The sequence below is a fragment of the Nomascus leucogenys genome, chromosome 1a (genome assembly GCF_006542625.1).
Source record: "Nomascus leucogenys isolate Asia chromosome 1a, Asia_NLE_v1, whole genome shotgun sequence".
Lineage (NCBI taxonomy): Eukaryota > Metazoa > Chordata > Mammalia > Primates > Hylobatidae > Nomascus > Nomascus leucogenys.
Genome location: NC_044381.1, coordinates 28861432 through 28876018, shown reverse-complemented (window position 1 = coordinate 28876018; position 14587 = coordinate 28861432). Strand labels below are relative to the sequence as shown.

Below are 14587 nucleotides of genomic sequence, written 5' to 3'. Positions count from 1 at the left end.
ACAGACCATATTTTACTTTACCATTTCAGGAGCAGCTGCATTGGCATGGAAGAATCCTATTTCAAGCTGGTTTACTGCTATGCTCCACTGTTTTGGTGGAGGAATTTTATCCTGTCTACTGCTTGCAGAGCCTCCATTGAAGTTTCTTGCAAACCACACTAACATATTACTGGCATCTTCAATCTGGTAAGCTGCCAGTATGGTGACCTATGGGACATTTAAACAATTGTGTTGTAAATTGTTAGTAAAATGAATTTTTTTTCTTTGAACAATATTTTATGTGCTTGAGAAGTTAATGCATCTGCAAGGAAGGAACCCAAATAATGCTAAAGGGTTTTTTTTTTTTTTTTGAGACGGAGTCTTGCTCTGTTGCCCGGGCTGAAGTGCAATGGCATGATCTTGGCTCACTGCAACCTCCATCTCCTGGGTTCAAGTGATTCTTCTGCCTCAACCTCTGGAGTAGCTGGGATTACAGCACCCGCCCTCACGCCCGGCTACTTTTTGTATTTTTATAGAGATGGGGTTTCACCATGTTGGCCAGGCTGGTCTTGAACTCCTGACCTCAGGTGATCTGCCCGTCTCAGTCTCCCAAAGTGCTGGGATTACAGGCGTGAGCCACCGCACCCAGCCATACCAAGGGCTTTAAGTGCAAAGTATATCTCTTTCTTTTTTGTCTTCCCTTATCTTCTCCCAGAAGCAATTATTGTCTGCCATTGTCTTATGTGCCTTTTTTTGTTGTTGTTGTTGAGACATAGTCTTGCTATGTGCAAGACTGCAAGTGCAGTGGCGTGCTCTTGGCTTGTTGCGGGACACAGAGGATTAGAGAGACCAGTATGGGTGAACACAGGAGGATATTTATTGTGAGGTACACACCGGCTCAGTGGATTTACCTCCAAAAAGCTGGGCCTTGAATAAAGACAGAGCGAGGTTTTTATAAGCGGGCTTATAAGAGCAAAACAAAGGTAGTTAATCATATAGTGCGTAACTTGTGGCCTTGCATAGCTGGTGGCCTTTTAGCTGTGTCAAGAAAAACAAGAACTGGCTAAATACAGGCATTTGTAAAACATAGTTATGCTTAAGAGGCAAGGGAAAGGAGTATTAATAAAGGAATTTGTCTTTCTCTTTTTTTTTTTTCTTAATCTTGCTCTGGAGGGGTCGGGGGTGTCTGGAGCCCATTCCTCTGGCCTTGGCTTTTTGGACAGTGTTATCTTGTAACTGTTCTTGGAGTGAGCTGCTAAGCAGAGGGAAACTTTTTTTTTTTTTCTTTTTAACCCTTATTACAGGCTCACTGCAACCTCCACCTCCTGGGTTCAAGCGATTCTCCTGTCTCAGCCTCCCCAATAGCTGAGATTACAGGCACGCGCCACCATGTCTGGCTAATTTTTGTATATTTAGTAGAGACGGGGTTTCACCATGTTGGCCAGGCTGTTCTCAAACTCCTGACGTCAAGTGATCTGCCCGTCTCAGCCTCCCAAAGTGCTGAGATTACAGGCATGAGCCACCATGCCCAGCCTGTCTTATGTATCTTTAATAGAAGCATTTCCAATATGAAAGGGCATGAAGTATTTGGCCCTAGAGTTTATCTTGTGAACCTAACTGATACACGCAGATACACAACATGATAAAATCATGTATGTGACCAACTGAAACTAACCAAAAAGTCCAAATAATTATGGCTCATATTTAATTATTCTTCTCATACTCTGTTGATTTTATGAGATCTTTAAATTTTATAATTTTGAAGTGAAGAAAAAAATGTTACCCGGAATTGCTTTGAACTCTTGCAAATCCAAATTCGTTATCCTTAAGAGGATTGATCCATCAAGTTTAAAAAAATGTATAATACAAATTTTAGTGCTTTTGTATATATAAAGCAGAAACTGTTTTCTATTAAAAACAATATCATTAAATGTATAACAGGAACACTTACAGTTCATTTTTATTGTGATAATTTTAAAATGAATATGTAACTAGTTCTAAAAGGGATATTACAAATAATAGTAGCAATGGGAAAAAGTAATCCTGGGAACTTATGGCAGTGTTGAGTTGTTACCATATGTCATATAAGTTTTTTATATTCATTGTCATATTTAATCACAAGAGTACTATAAGGTAGCTATTATTATTTCCATTTGACAAATGATAAAACTGAGGCATAGGGAAATGCTGCTATAACTTTCTTGTCTAGTAAGTGGTTGAGCTAGAATCAAAACAAGAAGTTTTTAACTTTAGAGTCTTCACACTTTGTAGCCACTATCTTTCACAGATTTGTATAACCATCCCTTAAAGTGTAGTCTTCCAGTTGCTATGTGTTTTAAAAAACTTTCCCAGAGACTTTTATTTCTATAACTATATATATATATTTTTTGTATTTTTTTTATTATTATACTTTAGGTTTTAGGGTACATGTGCGCAATGTGCAGGTTTGTTACATATGTATACATGTGCCGTGTTGTTTTGCTGCACCCATTAACTCGTCATTTAGCATTAGGTATATCTCCTAATGCTGTCCCTCCCCCCTCCCCCCAACCCACAACAGTCCCCAGAGTGTGATGTTCCCCTTCCTGTGTCCATGAGTTCTCATTGTTCAATTCCCACCTATGAGTGAGAACATGCAGTGTTTGGTTTTTTGTCCTTGCGACAGTTTACTGAGAATGATGTTTTCCAGTTTCATCCATGTCCCTACAAAGGACATGAACTCATCATTTCTTATGGCTGCATAGTATTCCATGGTGTATATGTGCCACATTTTCTTAATCCAGTCTATCGTTGTTGGACATTTGGGTTGGTTCCAAGTCTTTGCTATTGTGAATAGTGCTGCAATAAACATACGTGTGCATGTGTCTTTATAGCAGCATGATTTATAGTCCTTTGGGTATATACCCAGCAATGGGATGGCTGGGTCAAATGGTGTTTCTAGTTCTAGATCCCTGAGGAATCGCCACACTGACTTCCACAATGATTGAACTAGTTTACAGTCCCACCAACAGTGTAAAAGTGTTCCTATTTCTCCACGTCCTCTCCAGCACCTGTTGTTTCCTGACTTTTTAATGATGGCCATTCTAACTGGTGTGAGATGGTATCTCACTGTGGTTTTGATTTGCATTTCTCTGATGGCCAGTGATGATGAGCATTTTTTCATGTGTTTTTTGGCTGCATAAATGTCTTCTTTTGAGAAGTGTCTGTTCATGTCCTTCGCCCACTTTTTGGTGGGGTTGTTTTTTTCTTGTAAGTTTGTTTGAGTTCATTGTAGATTCTGGATATTAGCCCTTTGTCAGATGAGTAGGTTGCAAAAATTTTCTCCCATTCTGTAGGTTGCCTATTCACTCTGATGGTAGTTTCTTTTGCTGTGCAGAAGCTCTTTAGTTGAATTAGATCCCATTTGTCAATTTTGGCTTTTGTTGCCATTGCTTTTGGTGTTTTAGACATGAAGTCCTTGCCCACGCCTATGTCCTGAATGGTATTGCCTAGGTTTTCTTATAGAATTTTAATGGTTTTAGGTCTAACATTTAAGTCTTTAATCCATCTTGAATTAATTTTTGTATAAGGTGTAAGGAAGGGATCCAGTTTCAGCTTTCTACATATAGCTAGCCAGTTTTCCCAGCACCATTTATTAAATAGGGAATCCTTTCCCCATTTCTAGTTTTTTTCAGGTTTGTCAAAGATCAGATAGTTGTAGATATGCGGCATCATTTCTGAGGGCTCTGTTCTGTTCCATTGATCTATGTCTCTGTTGTGGTACCAGTACCATGCTGTTTTGGTTACTGCAGCCTTGTAGTATAGTTTGAAGTCAGGTAGCATGATGCCTTCAGCTTTGTTCTTTTGGCTTAGGATTGACTTGGCGATGTGGGCTCTTTTTTGGTTCCATATGAACTTTAAAGTAGTTTTTTCCAATTCTGTGAAGAAAGTCATTGGTAGCTTGATGGGGATGGCATTGAATCTATAAATTACCTTGGGCAGTATGGCCATTTTCACGATATTGATTCTTCCAACCCATGAGCATGGAATGTTCTTCCGTTTGTTTGTATCTTCTTTTATTTCATTGAGCAGTGGTTTGTAGTTCTCCTTGAAGAGGTCCTTCACATCCCTTGTAAGTTGGATTCCTAGGTATTTTATTCTCTTTGAAGCAACCGTGAATGGGAGTTCACTCATGATTTGGCTCTCTGTTTGTCTGTGATTGGTGTACAAGAATGCTTGTGATTTTTGTACATTGATTTTGTATCCTGAGACTTTGCTGAAGTTGCCTATCAGCTTAAGGAGATTTTGGGCTGAGACAGTGGGGTTTTCTAGATATACAATCATGTCATCTGCAAACAGGGACAGTTTGACTTCCTCTTTTCCTAATTGAATACCCTTTATTTCCTTCTCCTGCCTGATTGCCCTGGCCAGAACTTCCAACACTATGTTGAATAGGAGTGGTGAGAGAGGGCATCCCTGTCTTGTGTTAGTTTTCAAAGGGAATGCTTCCAGTTTTTGCCCATTCAGTATGATATTGGCTGTGGGTTTGTCATAGATAGCTCTTATTATTTTGAGATACGCCCATCAATACCTAATTTATTGAGAGTTTTTAGCATGAAGGGTTGTTGAATTTTGTCAAAGGCCTTTTCTGCATCTATTGAGATAATCAGGTGGTTTTTGTCTTTGGTTCTGTTTATATGCTGGATTACGTTTATTGATTTGTGTATGTTTAACCAGCCTTGCATCCCAGGGATGAAGCCCACTTGATCATGGTGGATAAGCTTTTTGATGTGCTGCTGGATTTGGTTTGCCAGTATTTTATTGAGGATTTTTTGCATCAATGTTCATCAAGGATATTGGTCTGAAATTCTCTTTTTTTGGTTATGTCTCTGCCAGGCTTTGGTATCAGGACGGTGCTGGCCTCATAAAATGTGTTAGGGAGGATTCCCTCTTTTTCTATGGATTGGAATAGTTTCAGAAGGAATGGTACCAGTTCCTCCTTGTACCTCTGGTAGAATTCAGCTGTGAATCCATCAGGTCCTGGACTCTTTTTGGTTGGTAAGCTATTGATTATTGCCACAATTTCAGAGCCTGTTATTGGTCTATTCAGAGATTCAACTTCTTCCTGGTTTAGTCTTGGGAGGGTGTATTTGTCAAGGAATTTATCCATTTCTTCTAGATTTTCTAGTTTATTTGCATAGAGGTGTTTGTAGTATTCTCTGATGGTAGATTGTAGTCGGTGGTGATATCCCCTTTATCATTTTTTATTGCATCTATTTGATTCTTCTCTCTTTTCTTCTTTATTAGTCTTGCTAGCGGTCTATCAATTTTGTTGATCTTTTCAAAAAACCAGCTCCTGGATTCATTAATTTTTTGAAGGGTTTTTTGTGTCTCTATTTCCTTCAGTTCTGCTCTGATTTTAGTTATTTCTAGCCTTCTGCTAGCTTTTCAATGTGTTTGCTCTTGCTTTTCTAGTTCTTTTAATTGTGATGTTAGGGTGTCAATTTTGGATCGTTCCTGCTTTCTCTTGTGGGCATTTAGTGCTATAAATTTCCCTCTACACACTGCTTTGAATGTGTCCCAGAGATTCTGGTATGTTGTGTCTTTGTTCTCGTTGGTTTCAAAAAACATCTTTATTTCTGCCTTCATTTCATTATGTACCCAGTAGTCATTTAGGAGCAGGTTGTTCAGTTTCCATGTAGTTGAGCGGTTTTGAGTGAGTTTCTTAATCCTGAGTTCTAGTTTGATTGCACTGTGGTCTGAGAGACAGTTTTTTATAATTTCTGTTCTTTTACATTTGCTGAGGAGAGCTTTACTTCCAACTGTGTGGTCAATTTTGGAATAGGTGTGGTGTGGTGCTGAAAAAAATGTACATTCTGTTGATTTGGGGTGGAGAGTTTTGTAGATGTCTATTAGGTCTACTTTGTGCAGAGCTGAGTTCAATTCCTGGGTATCCTTGTTAACTTTCTGTCTCGTTGATCTGTCTAATCTTGACAGTGGGGTGTTAAAATCTCCCATTATTATTGTGTGGGAGTTTAAGTCCTTTTGTAGGTCACTCAGAACTTGCTTTATGAATCTAGGTGCTCCTGTGTTGGGTGCATATATATTTAGGATAGTTAGCTCTTCTTGTTGAATTGATTCCTTTACCATTATGTAATGTCCTTCTTTGTCTCTTTTGATCTTTGTTGGTTTAAAGTCTATTTTATCAGAGACTAGGATTGCAACCCCTGCCTTTTTTTGTTTTCCATTTGCTTGATAGATCTTCCTCCATCCCTTTATTTTGAGTCTATGTGTGTCTCTGCACGTGAGATGGGTTTCCTGAATACAGCACACTGATGGGTCTTGACTCCTTATCCAGTTTGCCAGTCTGTGTCTTTTAATTGGAGCATTTTATATATTTTTAAAAGTTATTAGCATTTTGGAAGAATTTTTTGATGTGTATAGATGCTGAAACTATACAAAAAGGAAAATATCCAGAATTTGATACTTTTTGTTATTTCTACTTCTGTTCCTATGATACTAACCTCTTGGATGATTGCAGGAGCTTCCTAAGTGGTCTTGATGCTTCTTTGATTATCCCTTTGAGTCTATTCTTTATTCTTCATGGAGCAGACAAAATTATCACAGTTGGCTTTCTATACCCATGGGTTTTGCATGCTTGAATTCAACCAGCTGCAGATCAAAAATATTTGGAAAAAAATCCAATAAAAAATAACAATGCAACAATAAAAATAAAGCAAATAACAATAATGTGTAACAACTAAATATATAGTATTTACACTGTATTAGGTATTACAAATAATCTAGAGATGATTTAAAGTATAGCAGAGGATGTGTGTAGGTTATATACAAATACTCTGCTATTTTATATAGGGACTCTCACATTCACAGATTTTGAAGGAGAATCCTCAAACCAGTCCCCTACAGATAACTGAGGGACAACTTAAGTTAGAACATGTCACTCCTGTGCTCAGTAATTTCTTATCTTATTAAGTACAATATCCCAGACTTTTACCATGGCCTGTAAAACCCTGCAAAATACTCGCTTTCACTTTCTTTTATGTAATGTCTTACAACTCTATTCTTGCTCACTTTGCTCTAGTCACATGAGCTTTGCTATTTCTTGAATGTTCCAACGTAAGGTATTCTTCTACCTCAGTACCTTTGTACTTGCTTTCTTCTCTTTGTAATCTTTTTTTCCTCAGAAGTCTCATATTTTTTTTTATCAGAGAGGCCTTCCCTGACTAAAGTAGCACCTCTTCTCCCATGACTATCACATCATCCTTCTTTATTTTTCTTCTTAGAATTATTGCTATCTAACATGTTATCTGTTGATTTTTTTTTTTATGTTGCTCTAACTGTACTGGAATAATCGCCCATCAGAGAGTAAGCCATCATGCCTGGCCCCTGACTAATATTTAAAATTTTTATATTTGTTGAGATGAGGTCTCACTATGTTTCCCACATTGGCTATTTTGTTTTTTACTACAAAAGTTATTTATTCACTGTACATAGAACGTGTCCCCTATAAAATGTACATGTAAATCACTAAAAAGTAAAATTTGGTGAACATTTTCTCAATTACAGAACATACCACATCAGTTGGGATAATAGCTGTCTACCTTAAAATAATCTAATTATAGCACTCATCTCCTTTATATCTAATGCAGAGTTAAATACTTATTTTGGGGGTTATTTCCTAGTGTGTGTTTGGTGAGGCTGAGTAAATCATGTAACTCCAGTATATTGCAGTCACTGCACAATAAATCAGTTTATTACAGATTAAAACAAATCATTTTTTAATTATTTGTAATAATGGGATCAAACAAACACTGGATACTTTTAAATGGCATATAACCACACAATTACTTATCTTTGGTAATATATTGGGTTCTATAATTATATTAAGATGTGAATGGTGTAAAATATTGTTATGAATAATACACCTCAAACAAAACAATGAGGCCGTACTGTAATCATTGACTAGATTGTACTCAGTAGACATTTACTGAATAAGGGAATTATCTATTTTCTCCTCAATTAACCAGTACAATGTTTTGTCCACAGTGTAAGCGCTCAATAAATATTTGCTGAACGTGCTGACTAGGATAGAGGTGAGAAGAGATGGGCCCTCTTAGCTGGATGTAGAATATAATTGGAATTTACCTGGGAAGGGGAGTAGTTAAGGAAAATGTAAACTGCATGTGGTGTACAAGTAATTAAACGCACATGCCATCAAAGCAAATGATTAAGCAGAAAACCCTGACACCAAAATAAACAAAGACAAGATTTGCAAATAATGGTGAAAATGGAACTTTTATATTGGACCATACCTTTTCCCACCTAAATCAGTTTGAGGCAGACCAATAGAGGCACTGTAAGAGACTATGACTGTCTTCCTTGATATTCAGACATCCTAGTTTCCAGTAATTTATTATGGACCTGTTACCCATGAAGCAATATGCACTTATTCATATTTAGGGATTAGTTTCCACAAGTAGAAAGTTGAATTTCCTTTTATTTGTCCTAAAATGCTTACTTTCAAACTTGAGGGGACTCCAATTATTACATGTAGTTTTTGATAATATTCTTTTATCTTTTCAGACCAGAGTCAAAATATTTGTACAGTATTCATACTGCAGCACCTTCCACACACCCCTTGGTCGCTTGAACTGCCTTTCTTTGGTTCTTTTTCCACTTTCAGATCTTTCTTGAAGGCTAGTAAGCAGAACTGTACTGGATATTCCAGCTACAGTTTGGTCTGTCATTGTCGGAATGGCTTCTGCTATTCCGTGGTCTTCCAGCCAGTCTATTTCTAGGATTATATGATCTTCTGTAGTTGTATGAAAAGACCGACCTCTTGATCTCCTGCTTTCCTAACTTCGGCTTCTAGGACGTCTGTATCTGTCATAATCATCATAGCGTGAAGAACTGTACATGTTTCTCCCTTCCTTGGCTTTCATCTGATTTGGTGTCTTCCAATCCCCCTGGGCAAACTATTTCAATCTGCCCTCCACAAATCTACTTTCTGTCCAAATTATGTAAAGTGTCTTCAGCATCACCAACACCCTCAAATTGAACATAAGCAAATCCTTTCTTGGACGGTGAGTATGGAAATCAAGTGGAACATACACATCAACTATAGGATCATAACGACCAAATTCACACCGTAAATCTTCAGACCTGGTGTCATCGGCTACGTTCCTGACAGAGACGTGTTGGGGGGACGGCAGGTAGTGGGACATGAAGGCTGCGTGTCTCCACTGGGCACACTAACGGGCCCAGCAAACCGTCCATGGCTGTGGCTGCCAAGCCTCAGACACACACAGCCAGAGGGCTCCGCTCTGGCAAGCGCCTCTTTTCCTGAGACTTCACTCCCGCCTCCACTGCCCCCCTCCTACCTCTGCGCAAAGCCGGGACCACAGCGGTTCTTTCCCGCAAGATCACCAGGCTATTTTATTTTAAATGTAAAATTTCAAGTAATACTGAATTAGGTACAAAAAGTATTTATAAAATTATGCAAAATAGAATTGTGATATAATGAAGTTATATATCCATCGTTTAGGAAAAAAATTGTCACTTAAATAAATCTTTGTATTAAAAAGTGAAAATAACTGGGCGCAGTAGCTCAGGCCTGTAATCCCAGCACTTTGGGAGGCCGAGGTGGGCGGATCACCTGAGGTCAGGAGTTTGAAACCAGCCTTGCCAACATGGTGAAATCCTGTCTCTACTAAAATTACAAAAATTAGCTGAGCGTGGTGGCTTGTGCCAGTAGTCCCAGCTACTTGGGAGGCTGAGGCAGGAGAATAGCTTGAACCTGGGAGGTGGGGGTTGCAGTGAACCAATATCATGCCACTGCACTCCAGCCTGAGTAACAGACCTAGACTCTGTCTCAAAAAAAAAAAAGAAAAGACAAGAAAAAGGAAAGTACAGAAAACCACAAAGCCAAACATAAGACTTAATGAATTATTATAGGGTACATCCTTGTAACCACTACCCAAATCAAGAAATACAACTTTGCGCCTGGGACGGTTGCTCACGCCTGTAATCCCAGCACTTTGGGAGGCTGAGGCATCGCTTGAGCCCGGGAGTTCGAGATCAGCCTGAACAACATGGTAAAACCTGGTCTCTACCAAAAATTAGCTGAGTGTAGTGGCGCATGCCGGTAGTCCCAGCTACTTAGAAGGCTGAAGTGGGAGAATCACCTGAACCTTGGAAGTCGAGGCTGCAGTGATTGCACCACTGCACTCCAGCCTGCACGTAGGAGTGAGACCCTGTCTCCAAAAAAAAAAAAAAAAAAGAAAAAGAAAAGAAATACAACTTTGTCACTTATCTGCTTATCTTAGAAGTCCTTTCTGTGTGTGCCATTCTAATCATAACCCCCTTCTCTCTCTTTTCTTTTTTTGGAGACGGAGTCTTGCTCTGTCGCCCAGGTTGGAGTAGAGTGGCTCTCGGCTCGCTGCAATCTCTGCCTCCCGGGTTCAAGCAGTTCTGCCTCAGCCTCCTGTGTAGCTGGGACTAAAGGTGCATGACACTATGCCCAGCTAATTTTTGTATTTTTAGTACAGCCAGGGTTTCACCATGTTGGCCAGGCTGGTCTTGAATTCCTGAGCTCAAGTGACCTGCCTGCATTAAGCTCCCAAGGTGCTGGGATTACAGGCCTGAGCCACTGTGACCGACCGACTTCCCACTTTAAATAACCATTATAACATACCAGTATCCTGACTTTTATGGTAATCACTTTTTTGAATATTTTAATAATTTTATCACTCAGTGCTTATCCTTAGATACTATAGTTTAGTCATGCCTATTCAAAAATTTCATATGTTTCTTAAGCTTTTTAAAAGAAATAGTTACCCCTTCATTTTTTTCTTTTCCTTAAACTATGTGTTGAAGAACCAGAGTCAGTCAATTTGCAGTTTTCCATAGTCCAGAGTTTGCTGATTGCATAATCATGGTATAGATCATTATATTCTTCTCTTCTTTGTGTTTCCTCACAGTTGGAAGATTGATGCAGAATCCAAATCAGATTTAGGCTAGATCCCTTTACCAAGAGACTTCTAAGAGGTCCCGTTTTGTGACATTAGCACCCTTTTACATTTAGTGCCTATTAATTAGGAATTGCAAAACGAAGATAGTCTAGTTTTATCTTTTCTTCTTATTTATTAGTTGGAATATTACTATAAATGATGACAGCCGCAGGCCATCTGGTGTGGCTGCTGCCATCATGCCAGCTGCTTCAGGGAGGGCACAGGGAAAGGGCAGACAGCCCCCCACCCCGCACAGCCCACCAGCCACCCTTGGGACCTCCACGATGGGGCTGGGCCAGGCTGGTTCCTGCACCAGCCAAGGGGGAGCTTCAGGTCACCCCTGAGCTTTGGGGCCACAAAGGGAGCTTGCATGGCAATGTTGCCTCTGTCCTGGATGCCAGCCCAGGCCCAGTGAGGACCTGGAACCGCCACCCTAGGCTGTGAGGGGACTTGGCCCAGTGCCATGCTCCACGGAGCAGAGGGGGTTGGGGACATGTGGGAGCCCTGCCCCTTCCAAGTTGGTGGGGCTGGAGCTCCCCAGGTGCAACTGCAGCTGCCCAAGTCATGGCTGCAACCCAGGCACCTCTCTGCTCTTGGGAGCCAGGAGTAGGCAGTAGAGGGCAGGGCTGCAGCCTTCAAGTAGTGGCTGCAATCCCTGACCTGCCGCTCCACGGAGCAGGCAGGATCCCCGCTCTAAACCCCTCCCCGACAGCTGCAGCCCCCCAAACCAGGGCTGCAGACCCAGGCATACCTGCACTCTTGTGGGGTCTGGGAAGGGCCCCCTTGCTGTTGCAGGCTTGGAGGTGCCTGCTCCTGCTGCCTAGCCTCTCCCCAATCTTGGAGCAAGGTTGGGGCTGGGTTGGGGCTGAGCCTGGGCGCTGTCACAGCCTGGCTGGGTTTGCCCTTGCTTGGGGCAGTGCTGACGTGCCAGCCCCCTGCCACATTGGCCCCCTCTGGACTTTGGGTGCTGAAGAGTGCGGGAGGGGAAACTGAGGGGTGGCTGAGGGTGGCCAGGCGCTGGCCTGCAGGTGCCCCTTGGTGCCAACAACCTGGACATGATGGGTGACGCGGGAGGCAGACAGGCTCCTTGGTGGAAGGGGGCGGGTCCCCAGTGAAGCCCCACCTTCAGGCTCGGGCAGGGCTGAAGCCTGGAGCTGAGCTGCCAGTCCTGCCACCAGAGGGGGAACTCATAGTGCTTTTTCCTGGGCCCACCCATGGCTTCCCATGGCTGCCCATGGACAAATAAGCATGCATTTCTCTCCTCTGAGGCCCATAAAAGCTCTGGGCTCAGCCAGGGCAGGACAGAGTAGGAAGAGTTGACTGTATGGCCAGTTGCAGAGAGGACCTACCCTCTTTGGGGCCTCCTCTGCTGAGAGCTGTAGACATGGGGATGACCAGCTGCAGGGAGGAGCTACCGTCTCTGCTGAGAGCTGAGCACAGAGGAGCTACCCTCTCTGCAGGGCCTCCTTTCTGCTGAGAGCTGCAGATGTGGGGATGACCAGCTGCAGAGAGGAGCTACCCTCTCTGTTGAGAGCCGAGCACTTGTTGGGATGACCTGCCTACAAACCGCAGAGAGGAGCCTCCTCCCTGCTGAGAGCTGCAGAGACAATGGGAGGACCTGCTTGCAGAGAGGAGCCACCTGCCCTCTTCTCTGCTGACAGCTGCACACTCAACAGGATGACCTGCCTACAAAGAGGAGCTGATGGGTCTTCTTGAGCTGCTCTAACACTAAACAAAGCTTCTCTTTGTCTTGCTCACCCTCCACTTGTCTGAATACTTCATTCTTCCTGGACACAGGACAAGAGCTTGGTCAAGGGTGCCACCAGCCACAAAGGTTTCTGTCCAGAAGAGTGACATCCCAAAGATCCCAAAATACAAATAGATACTTCTTGTTTATCATCTATTTGGAAACCAGCTATACACTTCATACTGGAAAGGTAATGCTTGGTTCTTTCCTTTCATTTACTAATTTTCAGTATAATGAACTGGATCTCTGTCATCCTCTAAAGATACCAGCTTAAATAAAATAATTATGAGCTCATGGACTAACCATATTTCATTGGTTTCAATAAAATTTCAGTTATTTTCATATCAAAGCCCTAATTATCCCATCTTCAGGCAGTGGAAGCCTCTTCAGATTGACTCCTGAGACAGATTTTGAACTAGTTTACTTTCTACCTGGTGGTGTAAGATTCATCGTGTTCTTTTCTTCTGGAATCACTTGTTTCTCTAAGACGTTCTGGTTTCTTTTGGTGAGCAATGGCATTTCAAGACCACAATTTGAGTGCTAGAGACGCTCACTGTTATTGGGTTGATCATTATGTCTAGGCCTTTTTAGTGAACAGAGCTAGGAAAAATGAAGATAAAATAACTCATGAGTTCATATTCATATTTCTAATTCAAATTCAGGACTATATAGCTTTTTTAAATTTTTTCCCTGTTACATATATATCTCCTTTCTTCCACCCTAAGAATTTGGATGCTTAAGGACGTAGGATGTGATTAAATTAATATATTCTAACATTACTGATTTTTTCTGTATTATGCACACAGTAGTCTTAGAGTAATGTTAAAGACTACCAAGGAAATGATTACAGAAAATTATTATTGCTTATGTTCTATTAATTCTCCCATTTTAACAATAAATGTACTATTTTACACTGTCATTTTAAATATATTACTCCATTTTCTTCTGGCTTAAAGCACTGCTGTGAAAGTCTGGTGATCTTTTAATTTTCTTTCTCTTTTAAGATCTTTTTTTTTTTCTAGATGGCTAAAGATTTATTTTTTCATTAAAGTCCAGTCATTTAAATAAAATATCTTGGTGTTGGTTGTTGTGCGACAGTATTCTCTTCTACGTGGTGTGTTCTTTTTGGTACCTACACTTTTTTTTAATTGAGAAAGTAATACTAGTATTTGTATTCTTCCTTTGCATTGGTTAAGAACTCATTATTGGTATATTGGCTCTTCTTTGCCTTTCTTCAGGGAATTTTTTTAAATCTGTATTTCTAAAAAAATTAACCTGCTTTTCACTTGTTTTTCTCTTTTCTCCTGCTGTTTCTTTGAAGACACTATCTATTACGTTTATTTCTCTTTGTGTTTTCTGGTTTGTTTTTTATTTTGGAAATGATTTTTTTTTCTTTTATCTCTTATTCTCTCCTGAGTGTTGAATCTTTGGTTCTTAGTTTTGCTTATTCTTATTTGTGTTCTTTTATGTCTTACATGACTTTCTTAATGTCTTTAGCTTGTTTTGAAATAGTAGTTTACAGTTTTGATCTGTTTTGTTTGCACATTTTCCTGAGTGCTTACATTGTCTATAGGGATTCAGTCTGCTTATTTTTTTTCTTGTAATAACTTTGTATAGGATTTGATCTTGATACTTTTGGTCATTTTTATATGAAATTGGCTTTCATAAACTTGCAGAATGTGGTGGAAATATTTTCTTGACTTCACAGAGCTCCTGCTTTTGTTTTTATGTAGTGTTCAAAAGTTGAGGACCTGCTTTTTGATATTTCTTGGATCTCTTACCTTCCTTGGCTTGGTCTGGACCTTTTCTTTCTTCTGGTGTATTCTGCTCAGGCTTGATTCTTCTCAGTTTC

General features: G+C 40.5%; 1 protein-coding gene and 1 pseudogene across 2 annotated transcripts in view; one reads left to right on the top strand and one right to left on the bottom strand.

Annotated features, from left to right (window-relative positions):
• Positions 1-14587, top strand: part of TMEM38B (transmembrane protein 38B) — a 68004-nt gene that overhangs the window by 10911 nt on the left and 42506 nt on the right. For both annotated transcript variants that reach the window (XM_003260319.4, XM_012500830.2), the window contains exon 2: positions 30-186. In XM_003260319.4, coding sequence (XP_003260367.1) covers positions 30-186 — 157 coding nt within the window. The remainder of the gene's footprint in view (positions 1-29; positions 187-14587) is intronic.
• On the bottom strand, positions 8659-9203 carry LOC100579561 (annotated as a pseudogene).